This window comes from Mya arenaria, chromosome 13 (assembly GCF_026914265.1).
Source record: "Mya arenaria isolate MELC-2E11 chromosome 13, ASM2691426v1".
Taxonomy (NCBI): Eukaryota; Metazoa; Mollusca; class Bivalvia; order Myida; family Myidae; genus Mya; species Mya arenaria.
Genome location: NC_069134.1, coordinates 39,062,610 through 39,088,164, shown reverse-complemented (window position 1 = coordinate 39,088,164; position 25,555 = coordinate 39,062,610). Strand labels below are relative to the sequence as shown.

Below are 25,555 nucleotides of genomic sequence, written 5' to 3'. Positions count from 1 at the left end.
GTGCCGGGTGTGTCCCCTTCTAAATCCGTTTGTGTTCCATAATCAATCCTCTCATTTAAAGTTATGTCTTTATAAATAGACATAATCAGGGTGTAAGAACTAATCTGTCACAAGGTCATATTGTCACGTACCAAGTCATTAATAACACAACATAAGAATCTTTTGCGTTATAACATGCTTTCGGCTGTTGACTGCTCATTATCTGGAAATTGTGGCGTGTGATGTAAACACAAAACATGAAAGACGTCTTTTTCCCCTGGAGCATTGCCATTGTAAACAAATGGTTAACAACAGATTCTTAACATGGCATTCTTTCTTGCATCATTTAATCTATTTCCCAGCGATAAAATGTTCATGATATTGTTGATAATAATTACAAATGGAGGTTGGTTTCTCTGAACAGTGGAATCAAAAATACACTGTCAACTACAGGGACTAGCCCAGTAGTATTAAAGATGCACCCATACTCCTCAATAAGGTTTACCACAATTAATGACTTTGTTTTAAACTTCAATAATAAATTAATACATGTTGTAAACAATGGTTCTTATCAAGGATAACAGGTTGAATTTGAGAGAAATGAGCATAAAACACGGTATTTCTACCTTACGAGACAATAGTATACCACAGTAAATCTTTTAGCATTCACCAATCATTTAATATTTTTGCAATTTCTGCTATTAAATACACGGTAACAATCTTGTTATCAGAAATTAATATTTTCTATAAATGCATTATTTAGGAGGAAGTTTAAGGTTAATCAGTCAAAAATGATGATTGTTATGTTTGTGAATCTATTGATTTTGAATAAGAGTGTCACTTTAACATTCAAAAATAAAGCCTGTTTAGAGCCCCCAAACAACAATGAAATAGAGACACACACATATAAACACCACATACACAGAGACACACACATATAAACACCACATACACAGAGACACGCACATATAAACACCACATACACAGAGACACGCACATATAAACACCACATACACAGAGACACACACATATAAACACCACATACACAGAGACACACACACATATAAACACCACATACACAGAGACACACACATATAAACACCACATACACAGAGACACACACATATAAACACCACATACACAGAGACACACACATATAAACACCACATACACAGAGACACACACATATAAACACCACATACACAGAGACACACACATATAAACACCACATACACAGAGACACACACATATAAACACCACATACACAGATACAAACACCACATGCTTGTCAAAATAGCTGATAAATGAGTACAGCCTTGGAACGGCCTGTGAAACCACAGGTTCATTGAAACCCATTTCAACTATGTCAAAGCTATTTACCTTTGGTGGACCACTGTATGATGCTACATGTACATACAAAATATCAAGGGTCTGGGTCTAGCAGTTTCAGACAAGAGGATTTTCAAAGACTCCTATATTAGTCCTAAGGAAACTTGTGAACCCCAAGGTCTGACCAATTTTGTCTCCCAAGGTATAATTTGAAGATACATGTAGGAGGACCTCTATTTGATGCTTCATACAAAATATCAACGGTTTGGACCTAGCCGTTTCAAACAAATACTTTTTTTCTTATTTCAGTCTATAGGAAATTGTGACCCCTAGGGCGGCCCAGTTTTGACGCAAGATGCATAATTTAAACAAACTTGATTACAGCTATGTTATATGCTAGATACAAAATATCAAGGGTCTGGATGTAGGTAAAACAACAATAAACACGCCTTTAGATTGTGGAAACTTTTATTTCCAAAAGACTTACAATTTATATTGAAATTAATGACCAGTAACATTATTTCCTATTTAATACTATAGCTTAAAACATGTACACATGTTACGATTAATGCAAGGTTTGTAAAATGATTTCAAACAATGAATATTACCTCAACTAGGTTAAATGCCGTCGATCAATCAAAATAGATAAGCTTGACCAACCTCTTGACCACAACAGATAGTAATTAGAAAACCAACATTATACAGATATAATATGCTGAACCAGACAAAAAATATAATTCAATTTATGCTTATTTATCTATTATTTCCAAATTTCCATTTTTTTCTCGATTCCGAAAATGCTTCACTTAACCATTTAACTGGCTGGCTGGCTTTAAAGCTGCATTCTCACAGATTGAACATTTTGACATTTTTTTTATTTTTTGTTTTTGAACGAGGAATTTTTTACCTAAATATCTGCAAACCAGTGATAAAAGACTGCTGAAAAAAGATCAGAACGCAGCTTTTCATATTTCCAACCCAAAATTGATGTTTTATGCATTTTTCTTAAACCGTTAGTAACAGTTTAAGCCATAAAACATTAAATTTGGAATGGAAATATGAAAATCTGCGATCTTATCTTTTGTCAGCAGTCTTTCATCACTGGTTAGCAGATATTTACGCAAACATTTGCTAATTTCAAGACAAAATATAAAAAAGTTGGAAAAACAGTATATCTGTGAGAGTACAGCTTAAAGTCTTAACTTCCAAATGTTGAAAACAGTTAAGTTTTTACCACTGGAGCTAACTGTATGAAGATTATTATTGAAAAAGCACTTTAACAAGCAAACAACTAACAATATATATAAACAATATCATGCAACCACAATAAAATGAAAAACTTATAAAATTAGTTCATTCTATACATGTTTATAATCATTTACTTGACAGATAGAAGAAATTTCCTTCAGACAAATATTTAAATTAATTTGAACATATACAACTAAATGATATACAGATTACATAGGATTCTAGACAATAATGATCAGACATTTGCACAACTTAACAGTACAAAATATTAACTTTTTACTTGAAAACAAAACATCCATTATTTCTTTCAAATTATTTTTTTGGCATACAACATTTTCTGTTTGTTTCTAACATATGTAATTGACTTAGGTACAGTCGAACCCCACTGGCTCCAACTCCCAGGGACCGTCAAAAATACCTTGAGTCTCGGAAAAATGGAGCCAAACAGGAATGCTGATATTCAGTATATAGAAATCGGTCCTTAACATCAAGTTCGAGCCAACAAGGAATTGGAGCCAACAGGGTTCGACTGTACTTAAGAAATTATATATAAATATATATATATATTCTTTGTTCTTGCAATTCAAGTATATACTATACTATAAAGCAAGCAAACCTTTCAAAAATTGCCAAAAATACATAAATAATTTAATAAATCAATCCGTAGTAACATGATTAAAAACAGTACACTACTCCTTTAATTTCAATTTCACCAAGTTGCTATTCAATGTACAAATCAGTTGAAAATACACATTTTAACAGTTACAACACTGAAAAAGAGTAATCTGCCTGGTTAATGAATATTTACAGCAAGATGTCATTCCAGAAAGTATTTACACCCTACGTATTTCAATTCAACCATATTATTGAAGCTACTTATTTCATTTTTGTATTTGCTATACAGCTTTCACTTGCACAAAGCAAGTTTAATCAGAAAGGAGAAGTAATACATGTAAAAACTTGTCAAACAACTGCTTTTTATTCAAGACTGAACAATTATATACTGAACAAAAAACAAAATTAATATGTCCACTTGTGTCAACCTGTAAGAAGTACACCTACCCTGCTACCTATATATATATATATATATATAGATACAATAGAGAGGTTGGAAAACACTATGTGTACAGTTACTTATGTGTATCTACACTTTTATGCATTAGCCACAGTTGGGTTCATAAATTAGTTAACAAACTTCACTGTAAACTTATGTGTATGCTTATCGCATGAATCCCTTCCTTGTGCCATCATATGTGGGATTGAACTTGTAGAATGTACATTTACCTGGATGACATCGTTCACAAGACGCAACCCATGTGTAGGGTACACGTACCTTAATGACAAAGTGCACAAAAAGTCACCCACATTTACATGGACCTGTATGATGTAGCGCACAAAAAGTACCGGTAATCCACATTTACACGTTGTGCACAAGAAATAACCCACATCTACCTGTATGATGTAGCGCACAAAAAGTTACCCACATGTTACCTGTACATGAAGTGTTCTATAACCTCTCGAAAAAGGGGAAAAGTGCCTTGTTTAAATCAAGCATGCTTTACTTGCTCTTGCCTGTGACAATGTCCAAATGTAAGTATGACACAATAACAAAGATATGATGGAAATGGTAAAAACGCGGATGACTTACATAATATACAGACTTTTAAAGATTTTATTGCTAACATAAACAGAACATTATCACACTCAAATCTAAGTTCAAACATAACTGGCCTAACATGTAAGGAATAACTAGAAAAATATTTCAAGAAATCATGTCAGAGTTTAAAAAGTTACGCATAAAACAAAAACAATGAATGCCCTGTTGTTGTCAGTACTTCTCTTTGTTCAAAACGATCAATAAAAGCATATTGTACTAGCTCAAGCAATTTATTTTTCAATCAAGTACTAAGTCATAAATCCATTTCTGTAAAATTTCAGGAATAAAGGGTAATTGATTTGTTAAGTAAGTTATTGTCAGTTTAGGACTGTAAGTTTAACAGATGCTTAACCTTAAATAGTAAAAATCAATATAATTTTTATAATGCTCAGACTGTATCCGTAACAACAGAATACAGAGCTGAGAAATATTGATACAGATGGTACATCAACAGGCCAAAAAGTAGACTGCAGAAAGGACGCTTCAATCATATAGGTAATCAGACAATCACACACACTGCTCACAGCATTGCACTGGAAGGAACCTTGCCGTCCGTCCGTCCACTGTAAGCAACCTTCCATGTCCAATAAATGTCTTCGCACATTTTCTAGCTTCGCTGACAAATGTCTTCATAAATAATTTTATAATCACTTATATTATTGTTTAATACTTGAACCATCAAACATTCTAAAAGAATTCACTAAAAAAACTCATAAATAGACAGGACAGTCGTAAAATAAATCCACATCCATCTGGTTCTTCTCCATTACATTGACCAGAGATGTCACATGAATCGGCTATTCTTCTTCAATGTTGTTTCAATATGAACGGTAAAGAATATATCCAAACAATGAATGATTATTTGGATTATATCTGGAGACATTGTCATCATTTCTCAGCAGCCACTTTTGCTAACTCCGACCAACCGCCCACAAGGCTTCACTCAAACTGTCCGATGACGAGCTTACGCGTCACACCATGTTTTTTTTTAATCAACAACAAAATGGTCTTTGTGACTCGTACACACAAGATGTCTAGAAATCGGCAAACTCCTTGGAGCACTTTTCCGTTGATGAGATCCTGAGGGGCTCCTCCTCGTAGTCGTCAAAGTTGCTGGTGTCTCCTGGCCCTTTGCATTTGGGGATGAATGGAGCTTCCACCTGGGGAGATTAAAGTATAAGTAAATCAAACAATATTCACAGAGGTTCTGATTTGTCATACCTATTTATAAGGCTTGTTAAAAAATTGACTTTTACATAGCTATGTTTGTTTATGCTTTTCACAAATAAGGAGATAGGCTTGCTTATCCGAAATTGTGTTATTTAGATGAGTAGTGCCAGCAAGCCAGGTTCCCCCATGTATTTTTCAGGCCTATTCCACCTATTACACAAGGATATATCCCATTGAATTACTGCCAAAGAAATTTCTCTGCAATGATCATTTAGATGTTACTTTTTCATATTCTCTGCTATTTTTTTGAGTAGATTTACATAAATGCGACTTTTGCTCAAACATGTTTTATCAACCAAATATGTAGGGTAAATAATAATTGGGTAGTTAAAATCACCTATTGTTTTTCTTGATAAACAAGATCATAATTATTACAATGAGGTCAGAACAATTAAATTTTATAAAAATACAGAACAGAACAGTTCTGTTCAGTTATAAAAATACAGCTGATATAGAATGCTGTCATTTATAAAGTACAGCTTGACAATATAAACAATTAGTACTTATAATTGGCGTAATAAAAGTGTCATTGGTTGACACCTAGAGCTCAGAGGTTTCAGACTCATGCATGTAATTAATTGTTCATTATGAAGATGAATTAGGGCATCTAGACCCCAACAATTGTAGGTCTGGACCGATTTTGAACATGCGTGACTGATATCAGTAACAGAAAATGGTTAAAAAAAGTGATATTTTCAGTACAAAACCATTTCAGTACAAAACCACTCTGTCAGTTAAAATTGTAATAGACAAACCTGGTTTGTCATTCACACATCCCCAAAACACCCCCTGAAGGAATGACTGGGTTAATTAATTCGTAATTTTATAGGTTCGCAGAGTAACAATGACATCCTTTGATGATTATGGCTCTATGTAGCAGAAGTGTGACAATTGTTTACATGAGTAAAAGACAACGATGTCAACTTGTCTTTGATATAATAAAAGAGTCATTAACACAGAGCAAATTAATCACCCTCAAGGATTTCCTGTGTGTATTTAGAGATTTGTGAATGACTAACAATGTTTGTGTATAACAGTGAGTTTTTACCTTTGTTGTTTTGGACCAAAATTAGTCCTTATAGCAGGCAAAATTATTTCTGTACAACATGGAAAACTTCCATGAGATGTTACCTTCTTCTGGTAGATAGCAATCCAGTCAGTAGTGGAGAACCATTTGTGGTTCTTGATGTCATTCACTCCGTTCTTCAGGTTTCCGAAGCGCTTGGTGAGGTCTACTTGGAGAAGCGATCGCAGGAGGTCCTTCAGATCAGAGCTGAAGTGTGATGGGAATCGAACCTGCAAATAGCAAACATCTTGGGTTATCCTAAATTGATTTTGTACATTCTCTTGGCTAAATATTCATCACAAATTTTTTCTTGCTCAGTCATCAAAACAAGTGTTTTGGATGAACAAGCCTGAATTCATATTCTGCTGTTTGGCTTTTCATTTTTGAAAGTCCTGCTGCAAAATAACCCCCAGAATTTAAGCAAGCCCGAAAAGCATTTTAACAGTGAAGGGCTTGGTTTAAACATATTTATTTCATGAAAATGCAAGTGACAACATATATTACATTCTATATATTTAAGAATTTGATCGAAAACAAAAGCTTATTATAAAGATCATTTTCTAGTGAAGGGCTTGCAGGCTTGTGCTTATTTTGACCACTGCTTGCCTATGTCTTAATAAAACAAGAGCTTTCACAGAGACAGCGCGCTCGACTATTCCGCCGCTTTTCAGTGTAAGGATTAAAAAGTTTTGGCAAAACATGCATAGATCACTGTTAGATTAGATTTCAATGCAATACATGATGTGCGGAGATATTAACATAAATGTGGTTACATGCAAAGTTTTAACCAGAATTTTTAAGTGTAATAATAAAGGGCTATTATTTGCAAAACACAGTTATCTAACTTGGTTATTCAATTAGGTTGGGTGGTTGAATACCATTGTATAAAGTCTCAATGCAATACATCAAGTAGTTGCTGAGATATTATCATATGTGTGCTAACATGCAAGACCTTAACCAGAATTTCTAAGTCGCATAATAAAGGGGCAAAAATTATATAATATGAAAGATGAGTTATCTTACTGGATTAAATAAGAAGGTTAAATGGTTGGGAGACTGTGTGTAAAGTTTCAATGCAATACATGATGTATTCGCTGAGGTATTGCCTTAAAAGTGGTTACATGTAAAACCTTAACCAGAATTTCTATGTCGAATAAAAAAGGGGCCATTATTTGAATTTAATGCAAACTAGAGTTATCAAACTTGGTTAATTAGGTAGGTTGGATGGTTGAGTACCATTGTATAAAGTCTCAATGCAATACCTCAAGTAGTTGCTGAGATATTAACCTATGTGTGCTTGCATGCAAAACCTTAACCAAGGGGTGACGCCGACACCGACGCTTGGGTGAGTAGTATAGCTCTCCTTATTCTTCGAATAGTCGAGCTAAAAATAGATATATTTTTTTGAGGAAAATAAGGTAACTGTTTATTGGAAGTTTAAAAGGCAAGGTGGTTTCCTATGTCAGAGTTTTATTATCCGCCATGGCACAGACATTGCACAGGGAAATTTGGATTCCAACCGAATAATCTTATTTGCCTGGCAATAGCTTGATACCTTTGTTGGCAATTAAATTAGTTACCTCCAGGGTTGCAAGCTCTGACATATTGAATAATCAGGGAACTTTGTCACTGGCTGCAGAATCATCACACATAAGTACTTTTAATAAAAGTAATCTCACAAAGCTAATTTTTATTGAAATAAGATTGCTATATAAATAAATTATGTGTCTACAAATGCAGGCTTTGAGATCATAAGATCGTGTGGCAAAATGCGCAGAAAAAATCCTCTGAAAAATGGCGAGACAAGACTTCAATCGTGTTACTTCATTTTTCTCATGGGATGGCAATGTACAGAATTCTCCCTGACCTTAAATGTCTGTGAAAGCCTTATAACAAAGTTCTTACTTCATGAGAAAAACAATTACTTTTATCGATTAACTCGATGTGTACCAGAATTAGGACAAAAAAAGTGCCATTGTATTTTTTTCCTCTGTTCAAATGGACCAAAATACTGACTTGAATACAACTGACAGGACCCTGAATAATCCTGATATAAATACTTATAATGGCAATGCCACCTCATGGTGCTTCTCCATTTTTTGTACAAATTGAACTCTTAAAGCTGCACTCTCACAGATTGACAGTTATGACAAGTTTTTTTTTTCATTTATTGTCTTGGAATGAGCCATTTTTGGGTAAATGTCTTGAAACCAATGATACAAGACTGCTGACAAAAGATCTGGTCACAAAAATATTGACACACAAAATTGATGCCTTATGACGAAAAGCGTTAGTAATGCTAAAGAAAAATTAAATTTTCTGGTGTTTTGCAAACAATAGAGATGTGTTCTATTGTGAGTTATCTTTTATGACTGTATTGAAGGCATTGATGCCAAAATCAGCTGATTCTGAGACAAAAACTTAACACAATGCCAAAACTGTCCTTCTGTGAGAGCGCAGCTTTAAGCATAAACTTGGATCTTATATATTCTTTTGTGGGTTACTGAATAATCGAGGGCTATCATACTCATATTAAAGCTTCTTATTGATTAAATTTACAATGAAAATGAAAACTACAATGAGAAATTATGAGGCGTTTACCGACATAAATGATATTAATTCTGTATGCAATCTTGTATTTAATATTTTTTTTTGATCATTTTACTTTTGATTTCAGCTACCATTAATTTCTAACCGCAAAACAAATCACAGTGAGAGAGGAGTAAACAATTGGACACCATTGAACTCTTACTAACCTAAGTCATTGTATTAAATATGCATTAACTAAACAGATCTAGCTGTCAGCACTTAAAAACAACTCTATTTATGGCTCAATAAGAAACTAGGTACATATTTTCTCTAGTCATTTAATCAAGTTTTATTTTTTGTTACTCGGTCTTAATTCTTTTAACTTAATCGATTACAGAATAATGATTGCTCTCTCATTGATGTTAACAGATCAAACACCATCATATTAAACCGGATCAAAATGAAAAAGCAATTTTGCACAAAGATTTTTGTTATAGATCTAAGTGAGTCTGAAAAAACAACTTAAGTTTGTTAAGTTTAAATTTATTTATTTCTACAATGATTGTGATACAAGTTGCTTCAACTTATATTAATCGCTTTTGTTGGCACAATGTTGAGCCAGAGTGTGATCTTGTGCTGTGGGGGAAACTGGAGCACCCAGAGAAACCCCACTTGTCTGACTTGGTGACCACAAACCAAACTCACATGAATCAAGTTTGGTTTGTTGTCACCAAGTCGGACAAGCGAGTTGCCTAAACAAAACTTGCATAGTTTTTAAAATGAAAATCTCCAACATCAAAAACACTGACTCATAAGCAACATTTTTTCTTGAATTTCATTTGTCTTTGTTTTAAATTGCTCTTAATTGATCTACATTACAAATATTCCTTCAAATCCCTGTACTTGTGGTTCATATCAAACTCAACAACATAAATCAGAGACTAGTACTTTTTTGCAAGAATCGTAACAGGGACTCGCTTAAACTAGTTCTTCCCAGTTATGCATCTAAAAACACTTCTTTAATCATTCTTTCACTCTATTATAACTCTAATATCGAAATTGCGGAAAAAATAAATAAATTCAAGTATAACAAAATATTTTGGTTTTAGTGGGGTGCGAACCCATGCCTGTCAAGTCAAGAAAACCAACGCCTTATCCGTTAGAAGATAAGGACTTATAAAACAGTAGATGGATATTTTGACCTTTAAGAATACATCAATAACATAACGTGATAATGTCAATCAACCAATCACGCAACAATGAAATTATCAACGTGATTAAAAATTTTGATCAGACGTTAAGACTATATTTGATCAAATATCAACATTTGCTGAAGGGTTCCAGCTGTCAGTTGTATATAACTTCTAATAATTTTCCATACTTTATTTCGTAATAAAAAGAAGTGCATTTTACAAGCCATGAGCGTGCCTTTAAGGTGTATAGACACGCTAATGCTTCAATCACGAGTTACATAAATGTTACTCCACCCACTATCACGCTATCTCACGATTATAAAGATATTTTTTGTTTTGTACAATTTCTCTTCTGTTTTTTTTTTCTTACAATTACTCATAAAACAATAATCCCCACCGACATAAAAAACTGATGATATTAGAAATTGAAGAATTTCTGATGAAATTATCTCGAAATCATAAACAAAGACTGTTTCCAAGCCAAGATATTTTTTCAATGTTATGAACAAAACAAATCCTCATCTGTCTACAAAACTACATGGATTAAAGAAAAAAAATTATGATAAATTCATGCTTAATTAATTCTTAAGTAACAACTTGTTTACAGGTTAAGTTAGCTTTTAAAAAACTAAACTCCTCATTATCTTAGCAATAAATGGAAATTATCATGAAAAAAGGACATTTTTCAGATTACAATATCTAGATCACTTTGACTCTGATGTATAGTAATTTGCATAATTGAGATAGATGCGTGTCTATTAAAAATATTGAGATGAATGCAATTAAGGTTGATGGATTTTTTTGAAGAATTTAATTGTGTATACATCTGCATTTACCACAGGTTATTTCGATTAAGGAAAATAAACATTAATATCTACATAATGAGAATACAATTCCATGTATGAAAACAACTTTTTTTTCAGCATCATTTAAAATAACAGCAATAGAAACTTTGGGCGTTCACACTCTAAAACATTAATTAATTATTCCTACTTACGACCAATATAAATTTTGATTCAGTCCATGACATGATTTCACAAAAGTTACGACAACACCTTAATTTTTCTTTTCATCTGTAACATATTTTAAATATAAATATAATGTCATTTGCATGTAGATAAATTACCACAAAGCACCTTACCTTCCCAGAAACAATTTTCTCGTAGATCTGTATGGGCTGATCTGCGAAGAAGGGGGGATAGCCAGCGGCCATTTCATACACCAACACTCCGAGTGCCCACCAATCCACAGCCTTGTTGTAACCCTGAAATACACAGAGTCAAATTGAAGTGGAATCCAGTAGGTTTCTTTAATTCTTAGTATACACTGTAAGCTTGATTGTTGCAAGCGCCTGAGTGTGTTTAGCCCTAATTGGGTGTTCGTAAAACATCTTAAGTCAATTCTTACCTTAAGTCAATTTCCGCAGACTTTTGTACAAAAAGTCAGATTGAAAGAATTGTACCAAAGAAAATGCCACAGGTGGGGCTCAAACACACAACCTTCTGAACCTCTACCAATGGGCTTGTTCACCCAATTATTAAGCCATTATGTTATATGATTAGAGAGATCATTTAACTTAAGAAAATGTCAAGAAATGCAGCCCAGTCACTTCTTGCATGAAAATAGACCAATAACTTTCAATCTTTTGCAGCAGCAACTTTCAGCCAATTTTTAAGATTGATACATGAATAGACCAGGTTAATGACCTTAAACATAACAGCTACAGCAACAAACAAAGTTTAACAGCCTAAGGTGTTTCAAATCAGCTTTACTTAGTCATCAATTTAACAAGATTGATGATAATATTAATAAATTTCAACCTTGAAAAGAAAGTACAGGAGAAGTTCCACAATATTGTAAATGGCAACCATTAATTCATTTTAATTCCTTTTCCATAAAGTGCCTGATTGATCTGTTCAAAACAAGCTAACTAAAAACACAGCTATGTGACTAAAAACCAGGTTTTCAACATTTGTGTGGATTTAACAGATCAAATAAGTGATGATAAAGAATACAGATGAAGAAGGGAATCTCTTTAATGTTTATCAGATTCAGAAGTTAAAACATGAGCACCACAGTGCAAATTTAAGTGCTAATATAATCTTTTTGACCAAAGACCCTAAATCCAGCGAATTTTGACCAAAGAACCTTAAGTGTAACTTTGACCTTTAGTGTAGACAGGAGTGTTTCTTGTGACAAAAAATCTTATCGTGGTGAAAATGTGTTCGAAGTAAATTTGCGACTTTGGTTTTGTAGGCGAGGCAACAAGCTGTCTTGTCATGAACAAAATTATAGGCATGGCAAAGTTACAGCCCGAACACAAATTGTAGACCTGCCCACCTGCAAGGCCGCCCACTTACATCCCAAATCTAATAACCTAGTTTTCTTCCTTGATAAAAATGGCTTATTAAACGTGCATGCTTGTGCTTATAGGGCCTTAAAAAATATACTTGGTTTTAGTTATCCTACCCTACCTACAAAATAGGTGCCAACCCAACCATTTTTATAGCCAATTATTAAAAAAAATAGAAAACAAAACAAAACATAAAAACATTTTCTTTTTAAGTGTGTGTTTCAATATGTTGTTTAAAACCTTTAAAGTATTATACAAAAAAAAAAAAAATAACCACCATTCTCCAATGATGACAATTACGTTCTTAAATAAAGCCTAATAAAAAATAGATAAAATAAAAAAAACTTAACCAGCTCTAGCTGTTTTTGAAAAGGACGTAACCCTAACCAAACTATTTATATTTTTTTTGCCTTACTTGCTTCAAATGTGTGGCCATTTGTGGACTTGTGCACTCAAGTTATTACAGTGCTCAAGGATGGCCATGCTACTTAATTAAAGGTCAATCTGTTTGTCCCAAAGGGCATTCGCTTGCTAGAGGGTGAAAAGTTTATAACAGTTGACATTTCATCTAGAAGTCTAATAGGCACAGGTGAATATGTCTAGATCTCATATTTCTTTTAGAGAATTATGTTATCTTTATGTAGATCAAAATTAGTGGCAAACATTATATACAGCAATTGTGGACCTGTCAGACATGTTAAAACCTTGGTCCATCATATTGAACTTTACTTTCATGCATTTCTAAATCAATCACTTTCAATGTATACAAGACGGGCATGAACCTTTACACCAGCTGTGAAGTTGACCAACGAGCATAACTCACAAAATGGTGAACATTTGTGCCAAGTTTCATAGAAATATAAAAAAAGGTTTTAAAACAGTCTTCTCATAAATTGACAGTTTTGACCATTTTTATTTTTTTTGGTCCCCAGATCAGTTCATTTTGGCATAAGTGCCTTCAGTTCAGTCGTATAAGAGAACTCACAATAACACAGATCTCAATTATTTGGTAAACTGCAGAAAAAAATACGCAAAAATGGACTCATTCAAAGACAAAAACTTGTTGTCAAACCGATAATTCTGTGAGAGTGAAGGTATTAAAAAGTGCAAATCTGTTTATAAGCTTACAAGGGACAGCTACCAATTTAACAACAATGGGGATGAAACTAAAATTATAGCAATACACTTATTTATTTTTCTTAGAGGAAAAACCAGACAAGCTAAGAAACCGATGATCCTTTCATAATCATGAGTCAGACAACAATGTTTCCTCAGCTTAAGAACTGGGAAGAGTGCCAGTGTTAAAGACAAGATGTAAACATGCCGCTGGCTTCCTGGAAATACAGCTCTACTGGCACGGCTAGTCTGTATATAGTGCCATTCTGAACTCCTTGGCCATTTTCAACCAAAAACAACCTCATGCCACAATTTCTCGAAACTTTTAAAGCTTAAACAGGCTTAAGTAGCTTATTTCAATTAGCCAGAATACATACTTAAATTTATTTCTAATAAATGATAAATGGTTTATTGTGATAAGCATACAAATATGTCCAATTTAATGTTAAACAACTCCTAAAGAAGTAAATATTACGCAAATTATAGAAAAAAAAAAACTAGTCAGCTTTGCTTGTTATAACGGACTTAAGAGGTTTCGAGAAATCAAGGCAAGATGTATATGGACAGTTTACAATGTTAGAAATCTTTACATCTAACTATGCTGCAAGTAGATTGAGTAGTAATTTCAATTTAGCAGTTAAACTTAATGACTTTAATCTTGGGAATCTTCATTATTAATGCAATAATTCACTTCATTGGCAATCAATTAAAACTTGTGAAAATTCTACAATTAATTAATACTATTATTCATAAATTTACGAACTACTTCTACTGATTATCAGCATACATCCGAGGTTTTGTTTTTGATTGAAAATTGCCGAGGAGTTCCAATTGCTGTAGTGCAATATAGGGGGATGGCATTCGGAGCATTTTTATCGAAAACAACCTCAGATGTATGCCGGTACATAAGTTGAAGTAGTTGGTAATTTTTTGAATTATATCTTTAATCATTTGTAGTGATTTAGAGTTGTATTTATTGATCTAAGTTTAAATTAATTGCCAGTGAAGTGTATTATTGCAAACATAATTCCCAAGAGATAAGTCATAAAACTTAACTACTAAATAAAATTACTACGCAATCTACTTGCAGAACACTTAAAATGTACCGCTTTTTGAGTATGTAAACCGTCCTAATACATCTGAGGTTGTTGATAACAAGAGGCCCAAAAGGGCCTATGCTCTACTGGCATGGCTTTTGTGGTCATATCAATCCAGAGCATGTATGTATGGGTAAAAGGCAACAGACATATAGTTATGTTTTGTGTTTGGGTAGCACGTTCAACATTTGAGCCCAGAAAGTATTGTAAGCAGATTAGTTGCATGAACTATTTTAATATGTGCCAAATAAAAGTCATCTGACAAAAAAAAAAAAAAAATGCTTTCAAAACTGTACTCATAGTAAAAATTTCTGTAGTTTTAAAAGTTAAAAAAAGTTAGTCAAAAGGTCAAAGTCAAGGGCATCCTAGGACAACATTGATCAATTTGAACAAACATTCACAATCAATTGTGCTGAGATGGATGCAGAACACACAAGAAGATTTTCAAACCTTTCCAGATTTATGTTTACCAAACCTGTGAACCCTGGGTGTGGCCAGTAATGACATCAGGTGCATAACTTGAACATTCACAACCAATTTTGTTAAGATGAATGCGCAAGTACAGAACTTAAAAGCTAAAAAATGGCCTTTGGGCTTTCAACAAGAACAAGGCAGAGTAATTCACAAAATCAACTGCAGAAGCAAAAAGCAAATTGTCTCTCAAAATCCTAGACTTGCAAATTGTCCCCCTTAACTCTAGACTTGAATTTACATGTACATGTAAACTTGGCATTTCTTTAAAACTTTCATGGCCCATAATCTAGGCATGCATGGGCAGATCTGGCTGGTTTTCGAAAGGAACCGAGCTCTAATGGATATCTAGATACTGTACAAGTTTCATTGAGATACAATCAAAACTGAAGACTGTATCGTGTTCACAACCAATTGTTTACACAATAGCATTTTTTTATACTATCAAGGGCCATAATCTAGGCATATATGGGTGGATCTGGCTGGTTTTCGAAAGGAACCCAGCTCTAATGGATATGTAGATACTGTACAAGTTTCATCGAGATACAATCAAATCTGAAGACTGTATCGTGTTCACAAGCAATTGTTTACAGACACACGAACGGACGGACGCACGGATGCACATACTACATACACATTACCATCGCATAAGCTCTTCTGGCCTTTGGCCAATAGAGCTAAAAATGGCCAAGGAGTTCCGAATGAGGGGGATGGTTCTAAATGAAATTTAATCTTTATATCAGGAACTAAAAGAGACAAGCCAAAAGCAAAAATCTGTAGCTATCGGTACTTGAATTACAGGGATAAGTTGAAATCCTAGCAAATATAACACTAACAAGAACCCACAGTACATTGAAGTGCAGAGAAAATCATGAAGTTTCAAATCAAAAGACACAAAAAGCAAGATGTTTAAAATCTGCATTTTTCTGAATTGTTTTTGCAAACTTTTTTGCACGGATGACTAACATCAAACAGCGATACCATATCGAAGTAGATACACTCTTGCTATTTATAACCATAACTATTACTTATATTTGGGTAGATGCGCAACAGTAATTTGAAACACATAAATATTTCTTTTCAAGTACATAGCTATAAACTGTCTGCACTTTCTTAAAACCAAAGAGCCTTCAACCATTAAATTTAGGATTTCAGACAGGGTAAAAATATTACTTTCGTTAAAAAAGACTTCAATGATGACTAAAATTTAGTTTGTTTACGCAAACACCATCTTGTAAACATGTTAAATAATCATAAGACTAAGATCTCATTTATTAAACTTGACAAACAGCCTGAAAAAACATCCTGATAAGGGTCTGAATATAGCAGGAAGTCTTCTAAATTAATCGGAAAGTATGTAATTGCTTACACCATTAATTTCGTCTCCTCGTAACAGTTTTGTATTGACTTTCTCTCTTCTTAGAACTTCACAATTGGATGCAAAAGGGCATTGTTTTTTACAACTGATGTCTCCGCGAAATATTGACCAAGGAGTTACTTTTAAAAAATATTCTATTATCATAATAGGACCTCTGTGTTTGTATATAAGCAGTCATCGAAATTAGACTTTTGGATCAACAAGCCCGAATTATTATACTATAATAATTGCTTGGCGTCAAATTTTTGAACAAGCCCTGCTATATAAAATTCAGAATTTGAGCAAGCCCGAAAGCCATTTTACCAGTGCAGGGCTTGCGGGCTTGTGCTAATTTCGACCACTGTGTAAGTGGCTTGGACACAGCACCTAGGACAACTTTCAGAAAGCACAGACAAAAGCACCGCAGGGCGAACACCAAAAGTAGTCTTTTGTACTCAGCCAAAAATATGGGCGAAACTCAACAACAAAATTTTAAATCTTAAGTTATGGGCCTTGCTTTAATTGTGTGTATTATCAATGGTCACATGACTGTGTACCAAGGATCAATGGAATATCTTGAAACTGTTTCTAAGTTTTGACAATGGTTAAAAGATTTGGGCTAACCAACAATGCATAAAAAAGATGACAATGATATGACAATTATGTGACCTCACCTTTTTTGGTCATAAGCAACAAACATGAAAAGAAACGCATTAGATCAACTGGAAATTTTACCCATTTAAGGTGTTTTATAAAACATCACTGTTTTATGATAAAAGCCTTTTATGGTCTAGCAAACAAAGTACGGAAATGAGAATAATCTCAGAACAATCCAGTATTGGCTAGGCGTTCAGAGAAAAAAACAGTCTCGTATGTAATTAGACAATGATCAATAGCTTCCTGACATGTTTCCTCTAACTCTGAAAGAATTAGGGTCACTAACCTTTCTCAAGATTTTCTAGGAATTGAAGTACCAGACTCAATAACAAGGAAGCACCAAGTGGAAGAACAATGTTTTTTCTTCAAAATGCTACTTAATACCAGACTTCATAACAATGAAGCATCAAGAGGAAAAAACAATGTTTTTTCTCTTCAAAATGCTACTTAATATGATTAGAAGTATGTGAAATTAAGAGAGTTAAGTTTAACATTACAGTCAATGGCAAACTGCAAAAACCTCGAACAGAATTTAGAATCAATGTCGTGATCACATGATTTTTATCTACACTATGTATTCCCAAAGGGCAAATTTATCAACGTGGGGTATTTTTTGGACAATTTTATTTGAAGCTTTTATATATGACAATTGAGAAGAAATGGATATTATAAATAAAATGCCAATAGTTTAAAAATTGTTATGTCAAAAGTATATTGTGAATGATTTATGATAAAGGTATTACTAACATATGATAGAAATAGACATACTCATACGCAATATCATGTTGCAATTCGGGAAAATAATAAAGAAAACTGTGTGTTTTTAAAACAATTATTGTAAAACTGTTAGCAAACATTTAAACTGTTCAAATTTCACAATTTCTTTCTAAGATCAAAAAAGGAATCATGTATGTGTTTCAAGTAGTATCAGCTTAATAAGAGTGCGATAGCTTTTAATGAAATGTATTTTGAAATCTAAACACTCCATTTTGACAGCATACATACATGTGTATGTGTCCCCCAGAAAGGATAGCCAAGTTTGAGAACAAAATAACTATCAGACATAAACAGGGTAGATACATACGCAGAGAAATCTAAAAAAAATAGTTAGAGAGAAAAAAATGAGTTTGTATTGATAACAATATCCTTCCGTAATTTTGATTTATTTGTTAAATATTGACTGTAAAACCATGCCAAAATTGAAACAGTCTCGGGTAATATCAATTTATGCATTTATGTGACATGAAATACCAATAGTGGCAAACTTACCCCCCTCCCGACTTGGGGTAAATTTGCCCCCAACAGTAAATTATACCCTAATATATAGGGTATTTGCATTAACATTTGGAGGTTGTTTTTCAAAAATGGAAATATGGTGGCTGTACAAGATATTTGGTTGTCTGCTGCAAAGCTCTTCTAAATGATTAAATGTGAATCTTTCCAGAGATCTCATTGGCTGAGGCATGAATCTAAACATTAAATGAAAATAGAGCTGAAAGCACTGTTTGAACTGTTTGGAAGAATAAGGATGAATCATGTAAAAAAATCACACAAACTATATTGCATAAAAAGAGAAAATGATGAATATCATGTGTCAAGTGTTTTGCTTTTTTCATTCGTTAACAATCATAACAATAAGATAATAATTGGATTTTCCATTTCTCGTCTATCCAATGTCTATTGCCAGCGCTTGCAATTTTTTTATTCACATAACTCTGCACTAGTCTACCTTTATTCCAAGAAATATGTTGTTAAAAATTTAACATATTGCTGTTTGTTAAAAGACATCAAGTCCAAAATTATAAATTGTTCAGGTCTATGTTAAGAACAGAAGATTTACAAAGTGCACAGACTTTAAAACTGAGATAATGAAGTGTGTATATGTATCAACACTTCAAAGTCTGATCATAAAAATGAAGACAAACATATGCCTCCCTTACAAATTTGAAATCTGGGGTGACTAAGTGTACTTCTGAAGAAAAAGAAGATTAACAGCTTGATTTTGTTGGCTGTTTGAGCTGGAATGACTGCCCTGTGTACTTTTACACAAGGTGAAACAAACGGCAATATATTGAATCATTAAACCGCAAAAGCATCAGTTCAAACAGCTTCTAATGCAACATGAAAATGTTCGATTTCCCGATATAAAAACAATATAGAAATCTTAAATCCAAGCTCATGTAATGTTCTCATACCGAATTTTTGAGACAGTACCTGATCATATTGAAACAAACTCGACTGGTTTGGGCTGTAACCAATTTCGAGTGCTGGTTGTTACACTAAGTTTAAACAAATTGGGCCACTGGACTATATGAGTCCATTTTATCCTATGTTTTTACAGCTGAGAGATGGCATATAGTTTTAATAGAACAAGGCCACTATTAAAAAAAACTTTGGACTTATCCAACCCAAATTTTGAGGGGTGGGGAGATCGGTAGGTTAGGTTATGATTTTTCAATTCCTAATATCCTCAATTCCTCAATGAAAAAAAAAGATTATATGACCAATGGAGATGAAAAAAACTCAGTCGCATGTAATTCTTGAGTCAGTCCAAACAAACTATTTTTCATGATTGCCCTTATAAAAAAAATTGCTCATGGGCTTAACCCTGTAATTCAATTTGATAAAGTTCATTTCTGGCCAAACATGAGATGTTAGAATAGGGTGTTACCTTGCTGAGGATGATCTCTGGAGCGAGGTATTCTGGAGTTCCACACAGCGTCCATGTTCGGCCTTTTACTCTCTTCGCAAACCCAAAGTCTGTAACCTGAAAAGTAAAATGCCTACAATGATCAACCTGTATGAGACACAAAATCAAAACTCATAACCCTTTGACGGAGATATGTTTAATAGTTAAAGTCTTGCTGTATTAAACCTTCAAAAACAACTTGACTTGGTTTCTATATTTTCATATTTTTATATATTTAATATATTTACTATTCATAATTAAGTCAAAGAATTAGCTTACAACTTTTCTAAAAACTCACAATTTTAATTTATTATGATTAAATACCTCATCAAAATATTTTTTATCAAAATGTTATTAAGTATTATGGGTTTTATGCATGATAAAGACAACCTTCAACTTAACCACACAAAACATTCTTTATAAAAACAAAATCTATCATCTACATGTATATATATATGTATGCACCTTGAAATGTTAAAAATTAACAAAACAGAAATATTATTTGAAATAAAACTAGGTTGAATTTCATTGAAGCATAATTATTATCAGACAAAACAATGTTAGTGTAACAAAGCGATAAAATGAAACAAATAATTATCTTAAAATAACCAAGATAAAGTCAAAATATTGAAAAGATGTTAAAACAATAATAAACATTATCCAACTCAACTGGAAAAAACACATTAGTTAGTTGTGTATGTTAAAGTTAATCACGAAAATGCAAAATATCATATTTGTCCTTACAATTATGCATATATATATGTGCAAGAAAAATTTAACCTTTTGTGCACTAATTATGAACCAAATATTTGTTGTTCACAATATTGGTTTTATGTAACCTACAATAATACAATAGGGTAGTGGGTTTATAAAAGGGGAATAAGCTGCATTCTTACAAGCTTTCAGTCAGGTTAAGCATTGCGCATGTCCCAGAATCAGACAAAATACCCATAAAATGGTCATTATTCATGAGAGCCATTTTCCTTCAAAAATAACCTCGGATGTATGTCGGTAGATCAGTAGAAGTAGTTGGTAGAAGTTTAAATAATAATACAAGTTAATTGTATTGTTTCAACATGTATTTTGTTTTACTTAGTGAAAACTGATTGCCAGTGACATGCATTATTACATAAAAAATTAAGACTCCTGAAAGAAGTCATAAAGTTTAACGGCTTAATTGAAACTACTACGAGATCTACTTGCAGCATAGCTAAATGTAAAGATTTCGGACTTTGTTAACCATCCTTATACATCCAAGGGTGATTTCGATGGAAAAATGTCAAGGTGTTCCGAATGCATTAGGGCATGAGGTCTATAAGTCAAATAAGGTTATACAATGATCACAAAGTACTGTTTGTTCAACTTGTTTTAACCGTGTGCTACAATATCTTATCTTGCGTACATTATAAATTATAAATAATGACATTTTGTTATAATGCTGTTTGTAAAAGAATACTGCAGCTATTATGAAGACACAAGTACACAGAGATATTAAGTTTTAGAATTGCAACAATTTGCCTCAGAAACATCAGCAGAAGACAGAAACTAATTACGACTAGACAAATATGTTCTTAATATGCGTGTTGTCAAAACAACAATTCCGCCTCTTTGTTTTACACTATAAATAGAAACAGAGAATTAAAACACATTAATACTCAAGAGTCATATACGTTTTACGTTCTAGAATAATTCACTACATTGCAAGAAGGTGAGTCGTTTTATGGTGTACAACACCAGTGTGTGTATGCTAATTTGGCCTACAAATGACATACAGTTGATCACTTGATCGCTTTGATCCGAAGCTTGCATTTTTACGGCTCAATAGCTGCAACTTTGTCAAGCAGACGCCAATGCCCAGGGCCGGAAATTTTTTACGCTTAATCAGGAATGTTTAAAACAAAAACATAAACAAAATCCATTATCAAAACAACTCTTCTTCTCGTTTTTAAACTTCGGACACTCATCTTTCTACAAAACAAACATTAGATATTATTGCTGGAACATCTTAATTGATAAATAAAAAGATGACTTTAATAACAGAAAACTTGACAATGAATCTAATGCCATAAAATTGGTTATTTAAGATGAATTGCATGATACTGCAAAATCATAAATATTCGTTGGACATTAATTTTCATGGATTTCTTGGGTTGGCTTATCCACAAATTCAAGATCCCAACGAAATTTTGACCTTAAATTCTACAATCATACTGTCTATGTAAAAGGGTATACATGTAATTTAACTTCACCTTTACTGTGTTTTATCAACTTGCAAAAACAATGGCTTCACTATTATATATCCATGATGTGGGTGAATCTTATTTATGACCCTGAAATTAACGATCATGCAAATTGATATGGCTATTTTTATCTGGCCTATTGTCCCATTGTAGTAAGAGTCATCAACTGCGTGACGTAGATATATATATATATAGCACAAGATCAACGTGTGGTAATTTTGCAGACGACTTTGGCTCGCAGATTCAATTATTTGTTTTTTTTTTCCCTCAACAAAATGAAAATCAACAAATTAAAGTACCCACGAATTGACTTTTTTAAAAGACCAATGAAATTCCTAGCCAACGAATATAAATGATTTCACAGAGTACTGACTGAAAAAAACACATTCTTATCAGACACGTGAATATTTCTTCTGTGATCAAAATCAGTTAAGTACTTGTGATCAGGTTTAATGTCAAGTAATTATTTCTGAGTAATTCCAAGAACATCATTTTGCAAAACTTAAATTATTTAAAGGAAGGCAGAAAGAGAGTTTCTTAATCATTTAGAATTCACATAGTATGGTCTAAATGTCTCAAATTATAACACATTTTGAGCAGACCTGGCACTAAATTATGATGTAATTTCTGGTAAGATGTAAAACTACATGCATTATTATTTATTTCCCTCATATAAAGAAATACGATACTTAATATAAATATATTTAATATACAGCATTTCCTAAATCTTTAACAAACATTTGAGCAGAACACAACATTATCAAAGCTCGCACAGAAAAATGTAACAGAACTAAACATGCCTTGCTTTTCTTACTATGACATTGAGCTAGGATTTTTGCCAACATTCAAACAATAACGTCATATCAGTTCTAGTTTATGTACATCAATAAGAGTTCTGCAGAGTTAACGCCAATCATCATTTCTGTTGTTCAAAGAACAGAACTCAATAAAACCTAAAACCAGAGTTTTGTGCCTTGCTAAATATATATTGGGCCCGTTGTTCAGAACTTGTTAAAGTTTACAATGGTATTTACGACATTGTTGTTTTCTTTTTAAAAGTGAATGTTTGATAAGGTATTCATATATTCAAATAAAACAAGCTGAAACAGTTTTCTCAACTCATGTTACGAACACTACAGATCACAAGAGCATCCATCCATCAAGCTTCCAAAAAAGTAAAGATATGAATGTTAGCAACGATACCGTTAATCACGTAGTTAACTTAAACAAAGATCACAACAATGCCGTCAATCACGTAGTTTACCTAAACAAAGTTCTCAACAATCCGCCCAATTGTCTGTATTGGCACCGGCAATATGTGTACCAAGATTCATTGGAATATCCTGCATAGCATATGAGTTATGGCCAAGTTTGGGCACAACAAGGATGCTGACCCCGCAAAGACACCTTGCTAAATATGTGTGTATTGTCTCCGGCAATATGTGTACCAAGTTTCATTGGAATATCCTGCATAGCATATGAGTTATGGCCAAGTTTGGGCACAACAAGGACGCTGACCCTGCCAACACAATGACAATACCTTGATGTTTTTCTAAAAATAGGCAAACTAAAAATTATAAACAATTCTTTTACTACACAACTTTCTATTTTCTGTATAAACTGGATAATAACCATGAAATTACCTAGCACTTGAACATAATGTCTGTTTGATAATTTTTGTATAAGTCTGATTTATTTCAAAAGAAATTCTTACATCAGTATTCTGCCCATTTATAGAGCCCTGTGAAAAAATAAATGAAAAGAAAACAAGATAGCTCTAATAAATTACCAGGAAGAAATAAAAACGCTGGAAAAATTCCTAGAAAGATGATAAGAGGCCATCAATTGTTACAGGAATGATCGGAGACCGTTCACAAATTGTGGACATCGATTTCATAGGCCATAGAGTAACGCCATTCTGCAGAAGACTGGGAAGAGACGAGGAAAAACGTTACTATGCACCAGGGAAAAAACAAGCTGTGTATGGGTTGTAGAGGGCTGGTTAGCGGATCAATATTTCACATCAGCACATGATACAGAGACACTAGTCACACTATGGCACTAAGCCTTCTTGAAGTTCTGATAAAATCGGAAAGAACGTGCATGACAATTGTTTACTTATTTGGGAACATAGGAAAAGAAAAATGCTAGAAATAACATCAAAAACTTTGCTAAAAGTCCCTATGAAAAAATCCCAGGCTTTCGAGCATTGTAAAGATACTAGTACAGAAAAAAAAATAACATTTAAAATTTAATTAAAGTTTTAATTGTAAGTAAATAAAAAATGTTTATGTAAATATGAATTAACAATAAAAGATGATGTTATTTCTTTCTCAACCTTCAGAACTTCTAAATTGATAATGCACGCAACAAACTTTTATGCGATTCAAATCAATAAACCAACAATATAATTAATCATCCCTTGTAAATGTTTAATGTGCAGCCAATTTCAAAGAAATTCAAAAAGAAAAAAAAGTTGTTTTGAATCAACTAAGCCCATTACTTATCAAATACAGACACTTCAGTTTTTTATTTTCATTTTTATGTGTATTTTGGAATAATAATTTAATCTATAACTGCAATAACAACCTTTATGTAACGTCATAACATCGCATGAACAAACACGCTTTTAATTGATTAATATCGCGTTGTTATGACTAACACAACATTGCAACAGTCTATTGATCCATATTTTATTTTAAGGTTACATAACATCATATGAACTAACACCATACTTTTATTGATACTGTTTCATTTTAAAAGATTGCAAGATACTAAGATGAACAGGAAGTTATTAAATCTAAATATCTAAGAAAATAACTGTAAACAATAAACTAAAAAGAAAAAAATCTTACCATAAATAGCCTTAAGTTAAAAAAAAATACTTCAAATGTAACATTTTTTGAATTTTGACTAATAATTTCCTCTCTAATTTCAAAATGACAATTTTCACATGTTGCTATCAAGTTTTCTATAAGTGTAAAAGTTATTTTAAAACGATATTTTAACTATTACTTGAAAACACGATTTAGGTTATAAATAACTCTGAATACATGTATATAGAACATGCACACAATAATACAGGATACTTTTCACTAGCAAATTACACACAATACAGATATAACTGATTTTTATTATCTTAGTTTTAATTGAGTAAAATAAAGCCTTAGATATTAGTAAGGTTATCAGACATGGGGGTTAGTGAAATTGGGGAAAAGGGGGTAGACCGAACCATACAGAAATTGAGTTTATGTTAAATTCTGTTACCATGGCAACCATTTGAAAGACAAACACTCGCACAAGACAGGCAACAGACAGATGCAAGAGCGCTGTTAGCAGAAACA

At 32.9% G+C, this 25,555-nt stretch overlaps 1 protein-coding gene across 4 annotated transcripts in view; it reads right to left on the bottom strand.

Annotated features, from left to right (window-relative positions):
• Positions 1–1,758: 1,758 nt before the first annotated feature.
• LOC128214284 (cAMP-dependent protein kinase catalytic subunit 1) overlaps positions 1,759–25,555 on the bottom strand; it is a 185,824-nt gene continuing 162,027 nt past the window's right edge. For all 4 annotated transcript variants that reach the window (XM_052920673.1, XM_052920672.1, XM_052920675.1 and 1 more), the window contains 4 exons: positions 19,954–20,049; positions 11,373–11,495; positions 6,575–6,739; positions 1,759–5,373 (listed from right to left, as the gene is read on the bottom strand). In XM_052920673.1, the coding sequence (XP_052776633.1) occupies positions 5,248–5,373; positions 6,575–6,739; positions 11,373–11,495; positions 19,954–20,049 (510 nt within the window). In that variant the 3' untranslated portion in view covers positions 1,759–5,247. The remainder of the gene's footprint in view (positions 5,374–6,574; positions 6,740–11,372; positions 11,496–19,953; positions 20,050–25,555) is intronic.